Source organism: Scyliorhinus torazame, chromosome 31, assembly GCF_047496885.1.
Source record: "Scyliorhinus torazame isolate Kashiwa2021f chromosome 31, sScyTor2.1, whole genome shotgun sequence".
NCBI lineage: Eukaryota > Metazoa > Chordata > Chondrichthyes > Carcharhiniformes > Scyliorhinidae > Scyliorhinus > Scyliorhinus torazame.
This window is the reverse complement of record NC_092737.1, coordinates 16,580,476-16,595,780: the sequence shown is the minus strand read 5'-3', so window position 1 is coordinate 16,595,780 and position 15,305 is coordinate 16,580,476. Positions and strand designations below refer to the sequence as shown.

The 15,305-nt window shown below is 53.8% G+C and overlaps 1 protein-coding gene across 1 annotated transcript in view; it reads right to left on the bottom strand.

Annotated features, from left to right (window-relative positions):
* Positions 1–5,394: 5,394 nt before the first annotated feature.
* LOC140404721 (activated CDC42 kinase 1-like) overlaps positions 5,395–15,305 on the bottom strand; it is a 98,702-nt gene continuing 88,791 nt past the window's right edge. Inside the window, 2 exon segments of the mRNA XM_072493403.1 lie at positions 5,395–5,979; positions 8,286–8,396. Coding sequence (XP_072349504.1) covers positions 5,968–5,979; positions 8,286–8,396 — 123 coding nt within the window. The 3' untranslated portion in view covers positions 5,395–5,967.

Genomic DNA, 15,305 nt, shown 5'->3' with positions numbered 1-15,305 from the left:
CCCCGGCCAACACATTGGGAATTCCCCACCCCCAACCCCCCTCGCTGACGTGACAGTGAGATTTACAACGGGCCTGGAGCAACGCAAGTCAGGCAGACAGAGCCCAGTAGGGGGGCGCACAGGTAACTACAGCCCCCCGGGCAGTGTGGGGGTGAGAAGAATATGCCCGGGCAGCACCCTGGCAGTCACCCATGGCACTATCCCAAGACACTGCCCCTTGGCGATGCCCCTTTGACACTATCCTTTGCAATGCCCCCCAGACACTGGCATGGGGGGGAGGGGTCCTGCGTCCCTGTGGAGGTTTGGGAGGCCGAGGGCGAAGGAGTTCTTGTGTTTTCCCCGTGTGGTGATTGTGGTTTCCGACCACACACCGCACTGGGTGGATTTGTGGGTGGTCCGGGGGGGGGCCAACGTCCACAGCGATGCACGCTGTGCGGGGGTGAGAGCCGCCAGTCGAGGCTGTGTGGAGCTGAAGGACAGGGTGGAGGTCACAGCCTCCACACTGTGGGAGGCACTCGAAGGCGGTAGTTACGGGGGGGGGGGGGGGGGGGGATTTATTTTGAGCCGGGCGCATGGGGAGAGGGTGGCGCGAGAACAGAGGGCGAGGCTGGTAGGAGATTCTGAGGGTGGATCGGTGGTGCTGGAGGAGGGGGGTTGCTGAAGGAGAAGCAGGGCCTCCGGGTGGAGTTAGGTTAGTGCCCATGGGAAGGCAGTGGGGCAGTGTATGAGTACGGGGAAAAGGCGAGAAGGCTGCTGGCCCATCAGCTGAGGGGAGCAGGCAGCGGTGAGGGAGATTGAGAGGGTGAGGGATGGGAAGGGTAAAGTGGTGACGGACCCGGAGGCGGAGAATGGGGTATTTGAGGCCTATAAGAAGGCTTTACCAGCCGAGGAGGGGATGAGACATTCAAGGATGGATTGGAGTTCCCGAAGATGGTGGGGGGGGGGGGAGAATGCAGGAATTGGGGGCTCTAATTGGGCTGAGGGAGGTGATGGGTGCGATGCAGGCGGGGAAGGCCCCAGAACCGGACGGGTTTCTGTTGGAGTTTTGGAAGACGTTTGGTGTGGAGTTGGGGCCCATTGTTAGTGAGGGTGTACAATGAGGCAAGGGACAGTGGGGAACTCCCTCCCACATTGTTGCGGGCGCCCATCTCCCTGATCTTAAAGAACGATAAGGACCCGGAGCCGTGTGGATCGTACTGCCCGATTATCTCTGCTGGAACATTGATGCGAAGTTGGTAGCGAAGGCATCGCGGATCGAGGACTGAGTGCCGGGGGTGGTAGGGGAGGACCAGGCGGGTTTGTGAAGGGAAGGCAGTTGTTGGTGAATGAGGGTAACCTGCTTCAGGTAATTATGATGCCCTCTGAGGGGCAGGGGGTGGTGGCGATGGATGTGGAGAAGGTCTTTGATCGGGTGGAGTGGGCGTGTTTGCTGGGGCGGTTCGGATTTGGGCAGGGGATTGTGGGTCGGGTTCGGTTGTTACGCGGGGGCGAGCGAGCGGACGAACAGGCCGAGCTCCGGGTACATTGGGTTACATCGTGGGAAGAGACGGGGGTGCCCACTGTTCCCGTTGCTTTTCGCCTTGGCGATAGAGCTGTTGGCAATGGTGCTTAGGACGTCCGGGGGTTGGAAAGGGATTGGCTGGACTGGGGGGGCCAAGCATAGCATCGCTGATTGCGGATAATTTGTTATACATCTCGGACCTGGTGGGCAGCATTGGAGGGATTGTGGAGATTTGGGGGGAATTTGGCCGTTTTTCGGGATACCAATTGAACACGGGGAAGAGCGAGGTGTTCCCGATTAATGCAGGAGAGGAGGTTAGGGGAGCTGTTGTTCCGGTTGGTGGGGGCGAGATTTTGGTATCTGGGAATCCAGGTTGGCACGGGGCCGGGCCCAGCTGCCACAAATTGAACTTGGCACGACTGGCGGAGGGAAGGAAGGTGGATTTATTAAAGAGGTGGATGTGTTGCCTCTGGCATTGGCTGGGAGCGGGCAGGCAGCGAAAATGACGGTGCTCCCAGGTTCTGGTCCGTGCTCCAGAACCTCCCCACCTTTGTGCCTTTTTCAGGAAGGTTAACGGGACGCTTTTGGGGGTTTGTGTGGGCGGGGAAGACCCCGCTGGTGAGGAGGGTGTTCCCGGGGAGGGGGGGGGGTCCTGGCGAATTTGCCAAATTGTCATTGGGCGGCGAACGTAGCAATGGGGAGGAAATGGGTGGTGGATGTGGGGAGGATGGAGGCGGCGTCGTGTCGGGCGACGGGTTTGAGGGCATTGTTGTTGGCGCCTCTTCTGTTCTGGCCGGTTTGATACTCGGTGATGGGTGGTGGTTTCAACGTGGGTCCTGTTCAGGCTGTATCTCGGGTCAGAGGGAATGTCTGTGTGGGCACTGATATGTGATCATCGCAGCTGTGTGCCAGCTGGGCAGGATGTGAGCTTCCCAGGGCAGAGGGAATGGAGGACTTCAGGGACTTGGGCAAGTTTGCAGGGCTGGAGCAGTAGATCAAAAGGGAACGGTTTCAGGTACCTGCAGGTGAGGGACTTGGCGAGGAGAGAGGGGCCTTCCTTCCCGGGGCTGTCCCCTGCAGTGTTGCAGGTTGTTGTTGGAGGACCGCCTAGGGGAAGCTGAGGGGGTTCTCGGACGCGACGTCCGGGATTCTGGGTGTGGGATTGGCCCGGAGTCCAGAGGTGGCGATAATCGGTGCTTCGGAAGATCCGGGTGGGAAGAGAGGCCTTTGCCTCGCTGATAGCCCAGAGACGGATCTTGTCGTGGTGGTGGGACTCGGAGACCGGGGGGGACCTGCCAGAATTCCTGATGTTGGAGAAGATCAAATTCGCTTGGCCGGACGGCGCCGAGGTCCCGGGTTCGATCCCGGCCCTGGGTCGCTGTCCGCGTGGAGTTTGCACATTCTCCCCGTGTCTGCGTGGGTTTCGCCCCCCCCCCCACAACCCAAAGATGTGCAGGTTAGGTGGATTGGCCGCGCTAAATTGCCCCTTCATTGGAAAAAAATGTTTGGCGGGGGTCGGAGGAGGGGATCAACTGGAGGTAGAAACCGCTCATTGATCTCTTCCAGAAGGATTGACGGATCAGCGGAGGGGGAGGGGCTGGGTTAAGGGGGGAAAATTAGGAAGGTGGGGTGTTGGTATCGGAGGAGGGGGTTGTTGGTTTCTGTTCATGTCGATGTTTTGGTCTTTTGATATTTTTGTGTATATATGTAAAAACGCCTTCAATAAAAATATTTCTCAAAAAAAAAATCAATAAAACGAGGTTTACGATTTAAATGAATCTTCAGCCGAAGGAGCTTCGAGAACTAATACCGCCGCTGACGTTTTGGAGAGGGTGCAGGGGAGATTCACGGGAATATTTCCCGGGATGAGGAACTTCAATCCCGTGGATCAATTGGAGAAGTTGGGGCTGCTTTCCTGGGAGGAGAGTAGGCCGAGAGGGGATTTGATCGCGATGGGGTGCCTTTCCCAGTGGCAGATCACAGAATAACACCAGCCCCAATCCCCTGAATCGCTAGCAAGGCCCACCACCCAAGTGAGTGACACCCCATTGTAGGCATGTCAAATGTCCCCCACTCCCAAACTTCAGGGCTTCCCCGTCAAGCCCCTGCCCCCTTCGGGCCTACGCCCTCAGTTTCTCCACTTCAAGGTCCCACCCTTGGCAGTGCGAGCCTGGCCCCGCTCCCTCCGAGGATGAGCAAGTGGGGGGGGGGGGGGGGGGGGGGGGGGAAAGTACCTTCTATACACCTACCTCCAGGGTGGGCAGGGACTGGCCTGGGCCTTGAACAGCAGGCTGGTAGACTTACAACGGATTTGACGGCAGGTGAGAATCCGCATTTGGCCCTGCTGGCCAATTCAACGGGCCATCGCAAATCCCCACTAGGGCCGGCGGTTCGGGAGAATTGCCCCCTATTTGTTTTGATCGCCTCACACTCTTCTAAACTCCAGTGGGTACAAACCCAGCCTGTCCTATCTTTCCTCGTAAGACAATCGGCCATTCCTGATATTAGTCGGGTCAACCTCCTCTGAGATGCTCCTAACTGCTTCCAAAGCATCGTGCCACTTCCATTTTGTGCGACCGACAAGACGGTCAGCGATTAATCCAACCAGAGCATTCAGGAGAAACTTCTTTACACAGGGAGTGGGGAGAATGTGGGACTCGCTCCCACGGGGAGTGGGGAGAATGTGGGACTCGCTCCCACGGGGAGTGGGGAGAATGTGGGACTCACTCCCACGGGGAGTGGGGGGAATGTGGAGAATGTGGGACTCGCTCCCACAGGGAGTGGGGAGAATGTGGGACTCGCTCCCACAGGGAGTGGGGAGTATGTGGGACTCGCTCCCACGGGGAGTGGGGAGAATGTGGGACTCGCTCCCACAGGGAGTGGGGAGAATGTGGGACTCGCTCCCACAGGGGACTGGGGAGAATGTGGGACTTGCTCCCACAGGGAGTGGGGGGAATGTGGGACTCGCTCCCACAGAGGGTGGGGAGAATGTGGAACTCGCTTCCACGGGAAGTGTGGAGAATGTGGGATTCGCTCCCACTGGGAGTGGGGAGAATGTGGGACTCGCTCCCACGCGGAGTAGGGAGAATGTGGGATTTGCTCCCACGTGGAGTGGGGAGAATGTGGGACTCGCTCCCACAGGGAGTGGGAGAATGTGGGACCCACTCCCATGGGGAGTGGGTGAATGTGGGACTCGCTCCCACGGGGAGTGGGGAGAATGTGGGACTTGCTCCCACGGGGAGAGGGGGGAATGTGGGACTCGCTCCCACAGGGAGTGGTAGAATGTGGGACTCGCTCCCACAGGGGACTGGGGAGGATGTGGGACTCACCCCACAGGGAGTGGGGGGAATGTGGGACTCGCTCTCACAGGGAGTGGGGAGAATGTGGGACTCGCTCCCACAGGGATTGGGGAGAATGTGAGACTCGCTCCCACAGGAAGTGTGGAGAATGTGGAACTCGCTCCCACAGGAAGTTGGGAGAATGTGGGACTCGCTCCCACAGGGAGTTGGGAGAATGTGGGACTCGCTCCCACAGGGGACTGGGGAGGATGTGGGACTCACGCCACAGGGAGTGGGGGGAATGTGGGACTCGCTCCCACAGGGATTGGAGAGAATGTGAGACTCGCTCCCACAGGGAGTGGGGAGAATGTGGGACTCGCTCCCACAGGGAGTGGGGAGAATGTGGGACTCGCTCCCACGGGAAGTGGTTGAGGTGAATAGTATCGATACGTTGAAGGGGGGAAGCTGGATAAAGACACAAGCGAGGAAGGAATGAAGGAAACGGAGATGGGGTGAGATGAAGGGAGGAGACTCATGTGGAGCTGATTCACCAGTATGGAGCAGGTGGGCCCAATGGCCTGAGTCTGTGTGCGACGTTCTATCTGAAATTGGAGATTCGGCTGGAGAAATATTTTATTGAAAGATGGGAGTGTGAGCTCTTGGCACGTTGCCCAGACACAGGGCGTTCCCGATCCGCCATGTCTAGATGCACCGATCCATTGGGAAGTGTGACCCCTCCATTCCCGGCCTTGTACATCAAATCAGGTGACATCCTGGATCACGTGACTAAGTCAGACAGACAAGTAACCTCGTTGCCTAGTCCCACAAAAATGTCCAGACCAATCATATCGCAGGATCGACTCCAAAATCCCGCACGTGGCAGACAGCAAACAGTTTGGTTGAGTTGGTGTAAGGCGATGGGGGCAAAGTGGGGGGTCGGGGGGCCATTTAGCCAGGGTCACCCCCTACGCACGTGTCGAGGGTCCTCCACAGAACACTCAAGGTGGTCACATCGGAGCAAGCCAATCAGCTCACAGGACAACCACTGACAGCCGAGTGCCCCTCGCGAAACCGTACATCTCGGGAATTCCTGCACAACGAGGCATCCCATAATATGTCCTCAAAATACTGGTGTCCATTTCGGCTCTGAAGATTTTTCCCAGATTCCTCAGCTTCCTCAGGGAATGATCACGATTTCAACTGCAAGTGGATAAACAAGGCACTTATTCAGCAAAATGCACATTTGGTTTGTATTACTCACAGATCCAGATACAGAGTCAAGTTCCCTCTACTGTCATGTGAGTGTACCTTTAAGAAATGGGTGTTTATAAATGGGTGTGTATAAATATCTGCAGTGAGAGTACCTTTAAGAAATGGGTGTTTACTACTGCTGTGATGTCAGAGAGTGGGTGGAGCTGGGCTGTCTGTCGTCTGCAGGGTGTGTTTTAGTTTAGTTTTCAGAGCTGGATAGCTGCAGTCACAGCCAGAAGGTGTATGAATCTCTCTCTCTGTAATACAAAGACTGTAAACCGATCCTTTGGTGATTTAAAACTAATAACTGCTCTCAGTAGTGACTTTAACCTGATGTGCTTCTGTTAAAAGTTTTGTTTTAAGTCTTATGGATGTTGAAAGGAAAGCTTAAAGGATTACTTAGTGTTGTATTCTTTGGGGGTTGTATTTGAATTAATGGTTGCTAAGATGTTCACTGTATGTTTTAAAAAGGTTAACTTGAGTTCATAGAATAAACATTGTTTTGCTTTTAAAAAATACTTTTCCATTTCTGCTGTCCCACACCTGTAGAGTGGGCCGTGTGCTCCCCATACCACAATCTAGTAAAAGTTGTTGATCAGGTGAACTCCATGATACACTTCGGGGTTCTCTAAACCCTGGCCCATAACACTACACTGTCGCCATCAAGCACTCCCAGGACAGGTGAAGTGCGGGGTTATACAGAGTAAAGCTCCCTCTACATTGTCCCCATCAAACACTCCCAGGACAGTACAGCAGGGGGTTAGATACAGAGTAAAGCTCCCTCTACACTGTCCCCATCAAACACTCCCGGGACAGGTACAGCACGGGGTTAGATACAGAGTAAAGCTCACTCTACACTGACCCCATCAAACACTCCCAGGACAGGTACAGCACGGGGTTAGATACAGAGTAAAGCTCACTCTACATTGTCCCCATCAAACACTCCCAGGAGAGTTACAGCACGGGGTTAGATACAGAGTAAATCTCCCTCTACACTGTCCCCATCAAACACTCCCAGGACAGGTACAGCACGGGGTTAGATACAGAGTAAAGCTCCCTCTACACTGTCCCTATCAAACACTCCCAGGACAGGTACAGCACGGGGTTAGATACAGAGTAAATCTCCCTCTACACTGTCCCCATCAAACACTCCCAGGACAGGTACAGCTCGGGGTTAGATACAGAGTAAATCTCCATCTACACTGTCCCCATCAAACACTCCCAGGACAGGTACAGCACGGGGTTAGATACAGAGTAAAGCTCCCTCTACACTGTCCCTATCAAACACTCCCAGGACAGGTACAGCACGGGGTTAGATACAGAGTAAAGCTCCCTCTACACTGTCCCTATCAAACACTCCCAGGACAGAGACAGCACGGGGTTAGATACAGAGTAAAGCTCCCTCTACACTGTCCCCATCAAACACTCCTAGGACAGGTACAGCATGGGGTTAGATACAGAGTAAAGCTCCCTCTACACTGTCCCCAACAAACACTCCCAGGACAGGTAAAGTGCGGGGTTATACAGAGTAAAGCTCCCTCTACATTGTCCCCATCAAACACTCCCAGGACAGTACAGCATGGGGTTAGATACAGAGTAAAGCTCCCTCTACACTGTCCCCATCAAACACTCCCGGGACAGGTACAGCACGGGGTTAGATACAGAGTAAATCTCCCTCTACACTGTCCCCATCAAACACTCCCAGGACAGGTACAGCACGGGGTTAGATACAGAGTAAAGCTCCCTCTACACTGTCCCCATCTAACACTCCCAGGACAGGTACAGCACGGGGTTAGATACAGAGTAAAGCTCCCTCTACACTGTCCCCATCAAACACTCCCAGGACAGGTACAGCACGGGGTTAGATACAGAGTAAAGCTCCCTCTACACTGTCCCCATCAAACACTCCCAGGACAGGTACAGCACGGGGTTAGATACAGAGTAAAGCTCCCTCTACACTGTCCCCATCAAACACTCCCAGGACAGGTACAGCCAGGGGGGTATGTCTGCCAACCTGAGTCATGCCTCTCTCCACCCTTCTTCGCCCACCCTTGACCTCCTACCCGCTAGCGCTGTGCCTAAGGGGTTACCAGGCGGCAATTGGAAATTGACGAGGAGCAATTCGCCCCCTCGCAATATGCCGGATCGCCTCCCGCACTCCCTGTGGACGAGGCCGTTCTGTAGAGCCCAGGGATTAAGCGTGTGTGTGGCCCAGTGCCCGACTGCCTGCTGCCGCCTGCCACCGTCGTACCCACCTTCCTCTTCAGCACGTACTGACTGGCATTCTCCAAATTCCAGTTAAAATCCTGCAGGATATGTTGGCATTCTTCTCGGGACCTCTGTGTCATGTTGTAAAGTTGCTGCACCTGGTGGAAGACAAGTTGAGGGAGCACATGGTCAGTGTTGGCTGCAAAGACAATGTCGGAATAGTCAGGTGTGAGGCAAAGAGGTTGGTCCATCGCTCGCACCATCCTGGCAGCCAAGATTGGGGTGCTGGTGGTTTGTGTGGACTTGTCCCACTCCAACACTCCCAGAACAGGTACAGCACGGGGTTCAATACAGAGTAAAGCTCCCTCTACACTGTCCCCATCAAACACTCCCAGGACAGGTACAGCGCGAGGTTAGATACAAAGTAAAGCTCCCTCTACACTGTCCCCATCAAACACTCCCAGGACAGGTACAGCACGGGGTTAGATACAGAGTAAATCTCCCTCTACACTGTCCCCATCAAACACTCCCAGGACAGATACAGCACGGGGTTAGATACAGAGTAAAGCTCCCTCTACACTGTCCCCATCAAACACTCCCAGGACAGGTACAGCACGGGGTTCGATACAGAGTAAAGCTCCCTCTACACTGTCCCCATCAAACACTCCCAGAACAGGTACAGCACGGGGTTAGATACAGAGTAAAGCTCCCTCTACACTGTCCACATCAATAACTCCCAGGACAGGTACAGCACGGGTTTAGATACAGAGTAAAGCTCCCTCTACACTGTCCCCATCTAACATTCCCAGGAGAAGTACAGCACAGGGTTAGATCCAGAGTAAAGCTCCCTCTCCACTGTCCCCATCAAACACTCCCAGGACAGGTACAGCACGAGGTTAGATACAGAGTAAAGCTCCCTCTACACTGTCCCCATCAAACACTCCCAGGAAAAGTACAGCATGGGGTTAGATACAGAGGAAAGCTCCCTCCACACTGTCCCCATCAAACACTCCCAGAACAGGTACAGCACGGGGTTAGATACAGAGTAAAGCTCCCTCTACACTGTCCACATCAATAACTCCCAGGACAGGTACAGCACGGGTTTAGATACAGAGTAAAGCTCCCTCTACACTGTCCCCATCTAACACTCCCAGGAGAAGTACCGCACAGGGTTAGATCCAGAGTAAAGCTCCCTCTCCGCTGTCCCCATCAAACACTCCCAGGACAGGTACAGCACGAGGTTAGATACAGAGTAAAGCTCCCTCTACACTGTCCCCATCAAACACTCCCAGGACAGGTACAGCACGGGGTTAGATACAGAGTAAAGCTCCCTCTACACTGTCCCCATCAAACACTCCCAGGACAGGTACAGCACAGGGTTCGATACAGAGTAAAGCTCCCTCTACACTGTCCCCATCAAACACTCCCAGGACAGGTACAGCACGGGGTTAGATACGGAGTAAAGCTCCCTCTACACTGTCCCCATCAAACACTCCCAGGACAGGTACAGCACGGGGTTAGATACAGAGTAAAGCTCCCTCTACACTGTCCCCATCAAACACTCCCAGGACAGGTACAGCACGGGGTTAGATACGGAGTAAAGCTCCCTCTACACTGTCCCCATCAAACACTCCCAGGACAGGTCCAGCACAGGGTTAGATACAGAGTAAAGCTCCCTCTACACTGTCCCCATCAAACACTCCCAGGACAGGTACAGCACGGGGTTAAATACGGAGTAAAGCTCCCTCTACACTGTCCCCATCAAACACACCCAGGACAGGTACAGCTCGGGGTTAGATACAGAGTAAAGCTCCCTCTACACTGTCCCCATCAAACACTCCCAGGACATGTACAGCACAGGGTTAGATACAGAGTAAAGCTCCCTCTATACTGTCCCCATCAAACACTCCCAGGACAGGTACAGCACGGGGTTAGATACAGAGTAAAGCTCCCTTTGCACTGTCCCCAGCAAACACTCCCAGGACAGGTACAGCACAGGGTTAGATACAGAGTAAAGCTCCCTCTATACTGTCCCCATCAAACACTCCCAGGACAGGTACTGCACGGGGTTAGATACGGAGAAAAGCTCCCTCTACACTCTCCCCATCAAATACACCCAGGACAGGTACAGCACGGGGTTAGATACAGAGTAAAACTCCCTCTACACTGTCCCCATCAAACACACCCAGGACAGGTACAGCACAGGGTTAGATACAGAGTAAAGCTCCCTCTACACTTTCCCCATCAAACACACCCAGGACAGGTACAGCACGGGGTTAGATACAGAGTAAACCTCCCTCTACACTGTCCCCATCAAACACTCCCAGGACAGGTACAGCACGGGGTTAGATACAGAGTAAACCTCCCTCGACACTGTCCCCATCTAACACTCCCAGGACAGGTACAGCACGGGGTTAGATACGGAGTAAAGCTCCCTCTACACTGTCCCCATCAAACACTCCCAGGACAGGTACAGCACGGGGTTAGATACGGAGTAAAGCTCCCTCTACACTGTCCCCATCAAACACACCCAGGACAGGTACAGCACGGGGTTAGATACAGAGTAAAGCTCCCTCTACACTGTCCCCATCAAACACACCCAGGACAGGTACAGCACAGGGTTAGATACAGAGTAAAGCTCCCTCTACACTGTCCCCATCAAACACTCCCAGGACAGGTACAGCACGGGGTTAGATACAGAGTAAACCTCCCTCTACACTGTCCCCATCAAACACTCCCAGGACAGGTACAGCACAGGGTTAGATACAGAGTAAAGCTCCCTCTATACTGTCCCCATCAAACACTCCCAGGACAGGTACTGCACGGGGTTAGATACGGAGAAAAGCTCCCTCTACACTCTCCCCATCAAATACACCCAGGACAGGTACAGCACGGGGTTAGATACAGAGTAAAACTCCCTCTACACTGTCCCCATCAAACACACCCAGGACAGGTACAGCACAGGGTTAGATACAGAGTAAAGCTCCCTCTACACTTTCCCCATCAAACACACCCAGGACAGGTACAGCACGGGGTTAGATACAGAGTAAACCTCCCTCTACACTGTCCCCATCAAACACTCCCAGGACAGGTACAGCACGGGGTTAGATACAGAGTAAACCTCCCTCGACACTGTCCCCATCAAACACTCCCAGGACAGGTACAGCACGGGGTTAGATACGGAGTAAAGCTCCCTCTACACTGTCCCCATCAAACACTCCCAGGACAGGTACAGCACGGGGTTAGATACGGAGTAAAGCTCCCTCTACACTGTCCCCATCAAACACACCCAGGACAGGTACAGCACGGGGTTAGATACAGAGTAAAGCTCCCTCTACACTGTCCCCATCAAACACACCCAGGACAGGTACAGCACAGGGTTAGATACAGAGTAAAGCTCCCTCTACACTGTCCCCATCAAACACTCCCAGGACAGGTACAGCACGGGGTTAGATACAGAGTAAACCTCCCTCTACACTGTCCCCATCAAACACTCCCAGGACAGGTACAGCACGGGGTTAGATACAGAGTAAAGCTCCCTCTGCACTGTCCCCAGCAAACACTCCCAGGACAGGTACAGCACAGGGTTAGATACAGAGTAAAGCTCCCTCTATACTGTCCCCATCAAACACTCCCAGGACAGGTACAGCACGGGGTTAGATACAGAGTAAACCTCCCTCAACACTGTCCCCATCAAACACTCCCAGGACAGGTACAGCACGGGGTTAGATACAGAGTAAAGCTCCCTCTGCACTGTCCCCAGCAAACACTCCCAGGACAGGTACAGCACAGGGTTGGATACAGAGTAAAGCTTCCTCTATACTGTCCCCATCAAACACTCCCAGGACAGGTACAGCACGGGTTTAGATACGGAGTGAAGCTCCCTCTACACTGTCCCCATCAAACACACCCAGGACAGGTACAGCACGGGGTTAGATACAGAGTAAAACTCCCTCTACACTGTCCCCATCAAACACACCCAGGACAGGTACAGCACAGGGTTAGATACAGAGTAAAGCTCCCTCTACACTGTCCCCATCAAACACACCCAGGACAGGTACAGCACGGGGTTAGATACAGAGTAAAGCTCCCTCTACACTGTCCCCATCAAACACTCCCAGGACAGGTACAGCACGTGGTTAGATACAGAGTAAACCTCCCTCTACACTGTCCCCATCAAACACTCCCAGGACAGGTACAGCACGGGGTTAGATACAGAGTAAAGCTCCCTCTGCACTGTCCCCAGCAAACACTCCGAGGACAGGTACAGCACGGGGTTAGATACAGAGTAGAGCTCCCTCTACACTGTCCCCATCAAACACACCCAGGACAGGTACAGCACGGGTTAGATACAGAGTAAAGCACCCTCTACACTGTCCCCAGCAAACACTCCCAGGACAGGTACAGTACGGGGTTAGATACAGAGTAAAGCTCCCTCTACACTGTCCCCATCAAACACACCCAGGACAGGTACAGCACGGGGTTAGATACAGAGTAAAACTCCCTCTACACTGTCCCCATCAAACACACCCAGGACAGGTACAGCACAGGGTTAGATACAGAGTAAAGCTCCCTCTACACTGTCCCCATCAAACACACCCAGGACAGGTACAGCACGGGGTTAGATACAGAGTAAAGCTCCCTCTACACTGTCCCCATCAAACACTCCCAGGACAGGTACAGCACGGGGTTAGATACAGAGTAAACCTCCCTCTACACTGTCCCCATCAAACATTCCCAGGACAGGTACAGCACGGGGTTAGATACAGAGTAAAGCTCCCTCTGCACTGTCCCCAGCAAACACTCCGAGGACAGGTACAGCACGGGGTTAGATACAGAGTAGAGCTCCCTCTACACTGTCCCCATCAAACACACCCAGGACAGGTACAGCACGGGTTCGATACAGAGTAAAGCACCCTCTACACTGTCCCCATCAAACACTCCCACGACAGGTACAGCATGGAATTAGATACAGAGTAGAGCTCCCTCTACACTGTCCCCATCAAACACTCCCACGACAGGTACAGCATGGAATTAGATACAGAGTAGAGCTCCCTCTACAGTGTCCCCATCAAACACACCCAGGACAGGTACAGCACGGGGTTAGATACAGAGTAAAGCTCCCTCGACACTGTCCCCAGCAAACACACCCAGGACAGGTACAGCACGGGGTTAGATACAGAGTAAAGCTCCCTCTGCACTGTCCCCAGCAAACACTCCGAGGACAGGTACAGCACGGGGTTAGATACAGAGTAGAGCTCCCTCTACACTGTCCCCATCAAACACACCCAGGACAGGTACAGCACGGGTTAGATACAGAGTAAAGCACCCTCTACACTGTCCCCAGCAAACACTCCCAGGACAGGTACAGTACGGGGTTAGATACAGAGTAAAGCTCCCTCTACACTGTCCCCATCAAACACACCCAGGACAGGTACTGCACGGGGTTAGATACAGAGTAAAACTCCCTCTACACTGTCCCCATCAAACACACCCAGGACAGGTACAGCACAGGGTTAGATACAGAGTAAAGCTCCCTCTACACTGTCCCCATCAAACACACCCAGGACAGGTACAGCACGGGGTTAGATACAGAGTAAAGCTCCCTCTACACTGTCCCCATCAAACACTCCCAGGACAGGTACAGCACGGGGTTAGATACAGAGTAAACCTCCCTCTACACTGTCCCCATCAAACACACCCAGGACAGGTACAGCACGGGGTTAGATACAGAGTAAAACTCCCTCTACACTGTCCCCATCAAACACACCCAGGACAGGTACAGCACAGGGTTAGATACAGAGTAAAGCTCCCTCTACACTGTCCCCATCAAACACACCCAGGACAGGTACAGCACGGGGTTAGATACAGAGTAAAGCTCCCTCTACACTGTCCCCATCAAACACTCCCAGGACAGGTACAGCACGGGGTTAGATACAGAGTAAACCTCCCTCTACACTGTCCCCATCAAACATTCCCAGGACAGGTACAGCACGGGGTTAGATACAGAGTAAAGCTCCCTCTGCACTGTCCCCAGCAAACACTCCGAGGACAGGTACAGCACGGGGTTAGATACAGAGTAGAGCTCCCTCTACACTGTCCCCATCAAACACACCCAGGACAGGTACAGCACGGGTTAGATACAGAGTAAAGCACCCTCTACACTGTCCCCATCAAACACTCCCACGACAGGTACAGCATGGAATTAGATACAGAGTAGAGCTCCCTCTACACTGTCCCCATCAAACACTCCCACGACAGGTACAGCATGGAATTAGATACAGAGTAGAGCTCCCTCTACAGTGTCCCCATCAAACACACCCAGGACAGGTACAGCACGGGGTTAGATACAGAGTAAAGCTCCCTCGACACTGTCCCCAGCAAACACACCCAGGACAGGTACAGCACGGGGTTAGATACAGAGTAAAGCTCCCTCTACACTGTCCCCATCAAACACACCCAGGACAGGTACGGCACGGTGTTAGATACAGAGTAAAGCTCCCTCTACACTGTCCCCATCAAACACTCCCAGGACAGGTACAGCACGGGGTTCGATACAGAGTAAAGCTCCCGCTGCACTGTCCCCATCAAACACACCCAGGACAGGTACAACACGGGGTTAGATACAGAGTAAAGCTCCCTCTACACTGTCCCCATCAAACACTCCCAGGACAGGTACAGCACGGGGTTAGATACAGAGTAAAGCTCCCTCTACACTGTCCCCATCAAACACTCCCAGGACAGGTACAGCACAGGGTTAGATACAGAGTAAAGCTCCCTCTACACTGTCCCCATCAAACACTCCCAGGACAGGTACAGCACGGGGTTAGATACAGAGTAAAGATCCCTCTACACTGTCCCCATCAAACACTCCCAGGACAGGTACAGCACGGTGTTAGATACAGAGTAAAGCTCCCTCTGCACTGTCCCCATCAAACACACCCAGGACAGGTACAGCACGGGGTTAGATACAGAGTAAAGCTCCCTCTACACTGTCCCCATCAAACACTCCCAGGACAGGTACAGCACGGGGTTAGATACAGAGTAAAGCTCCCTCTACACTGTCC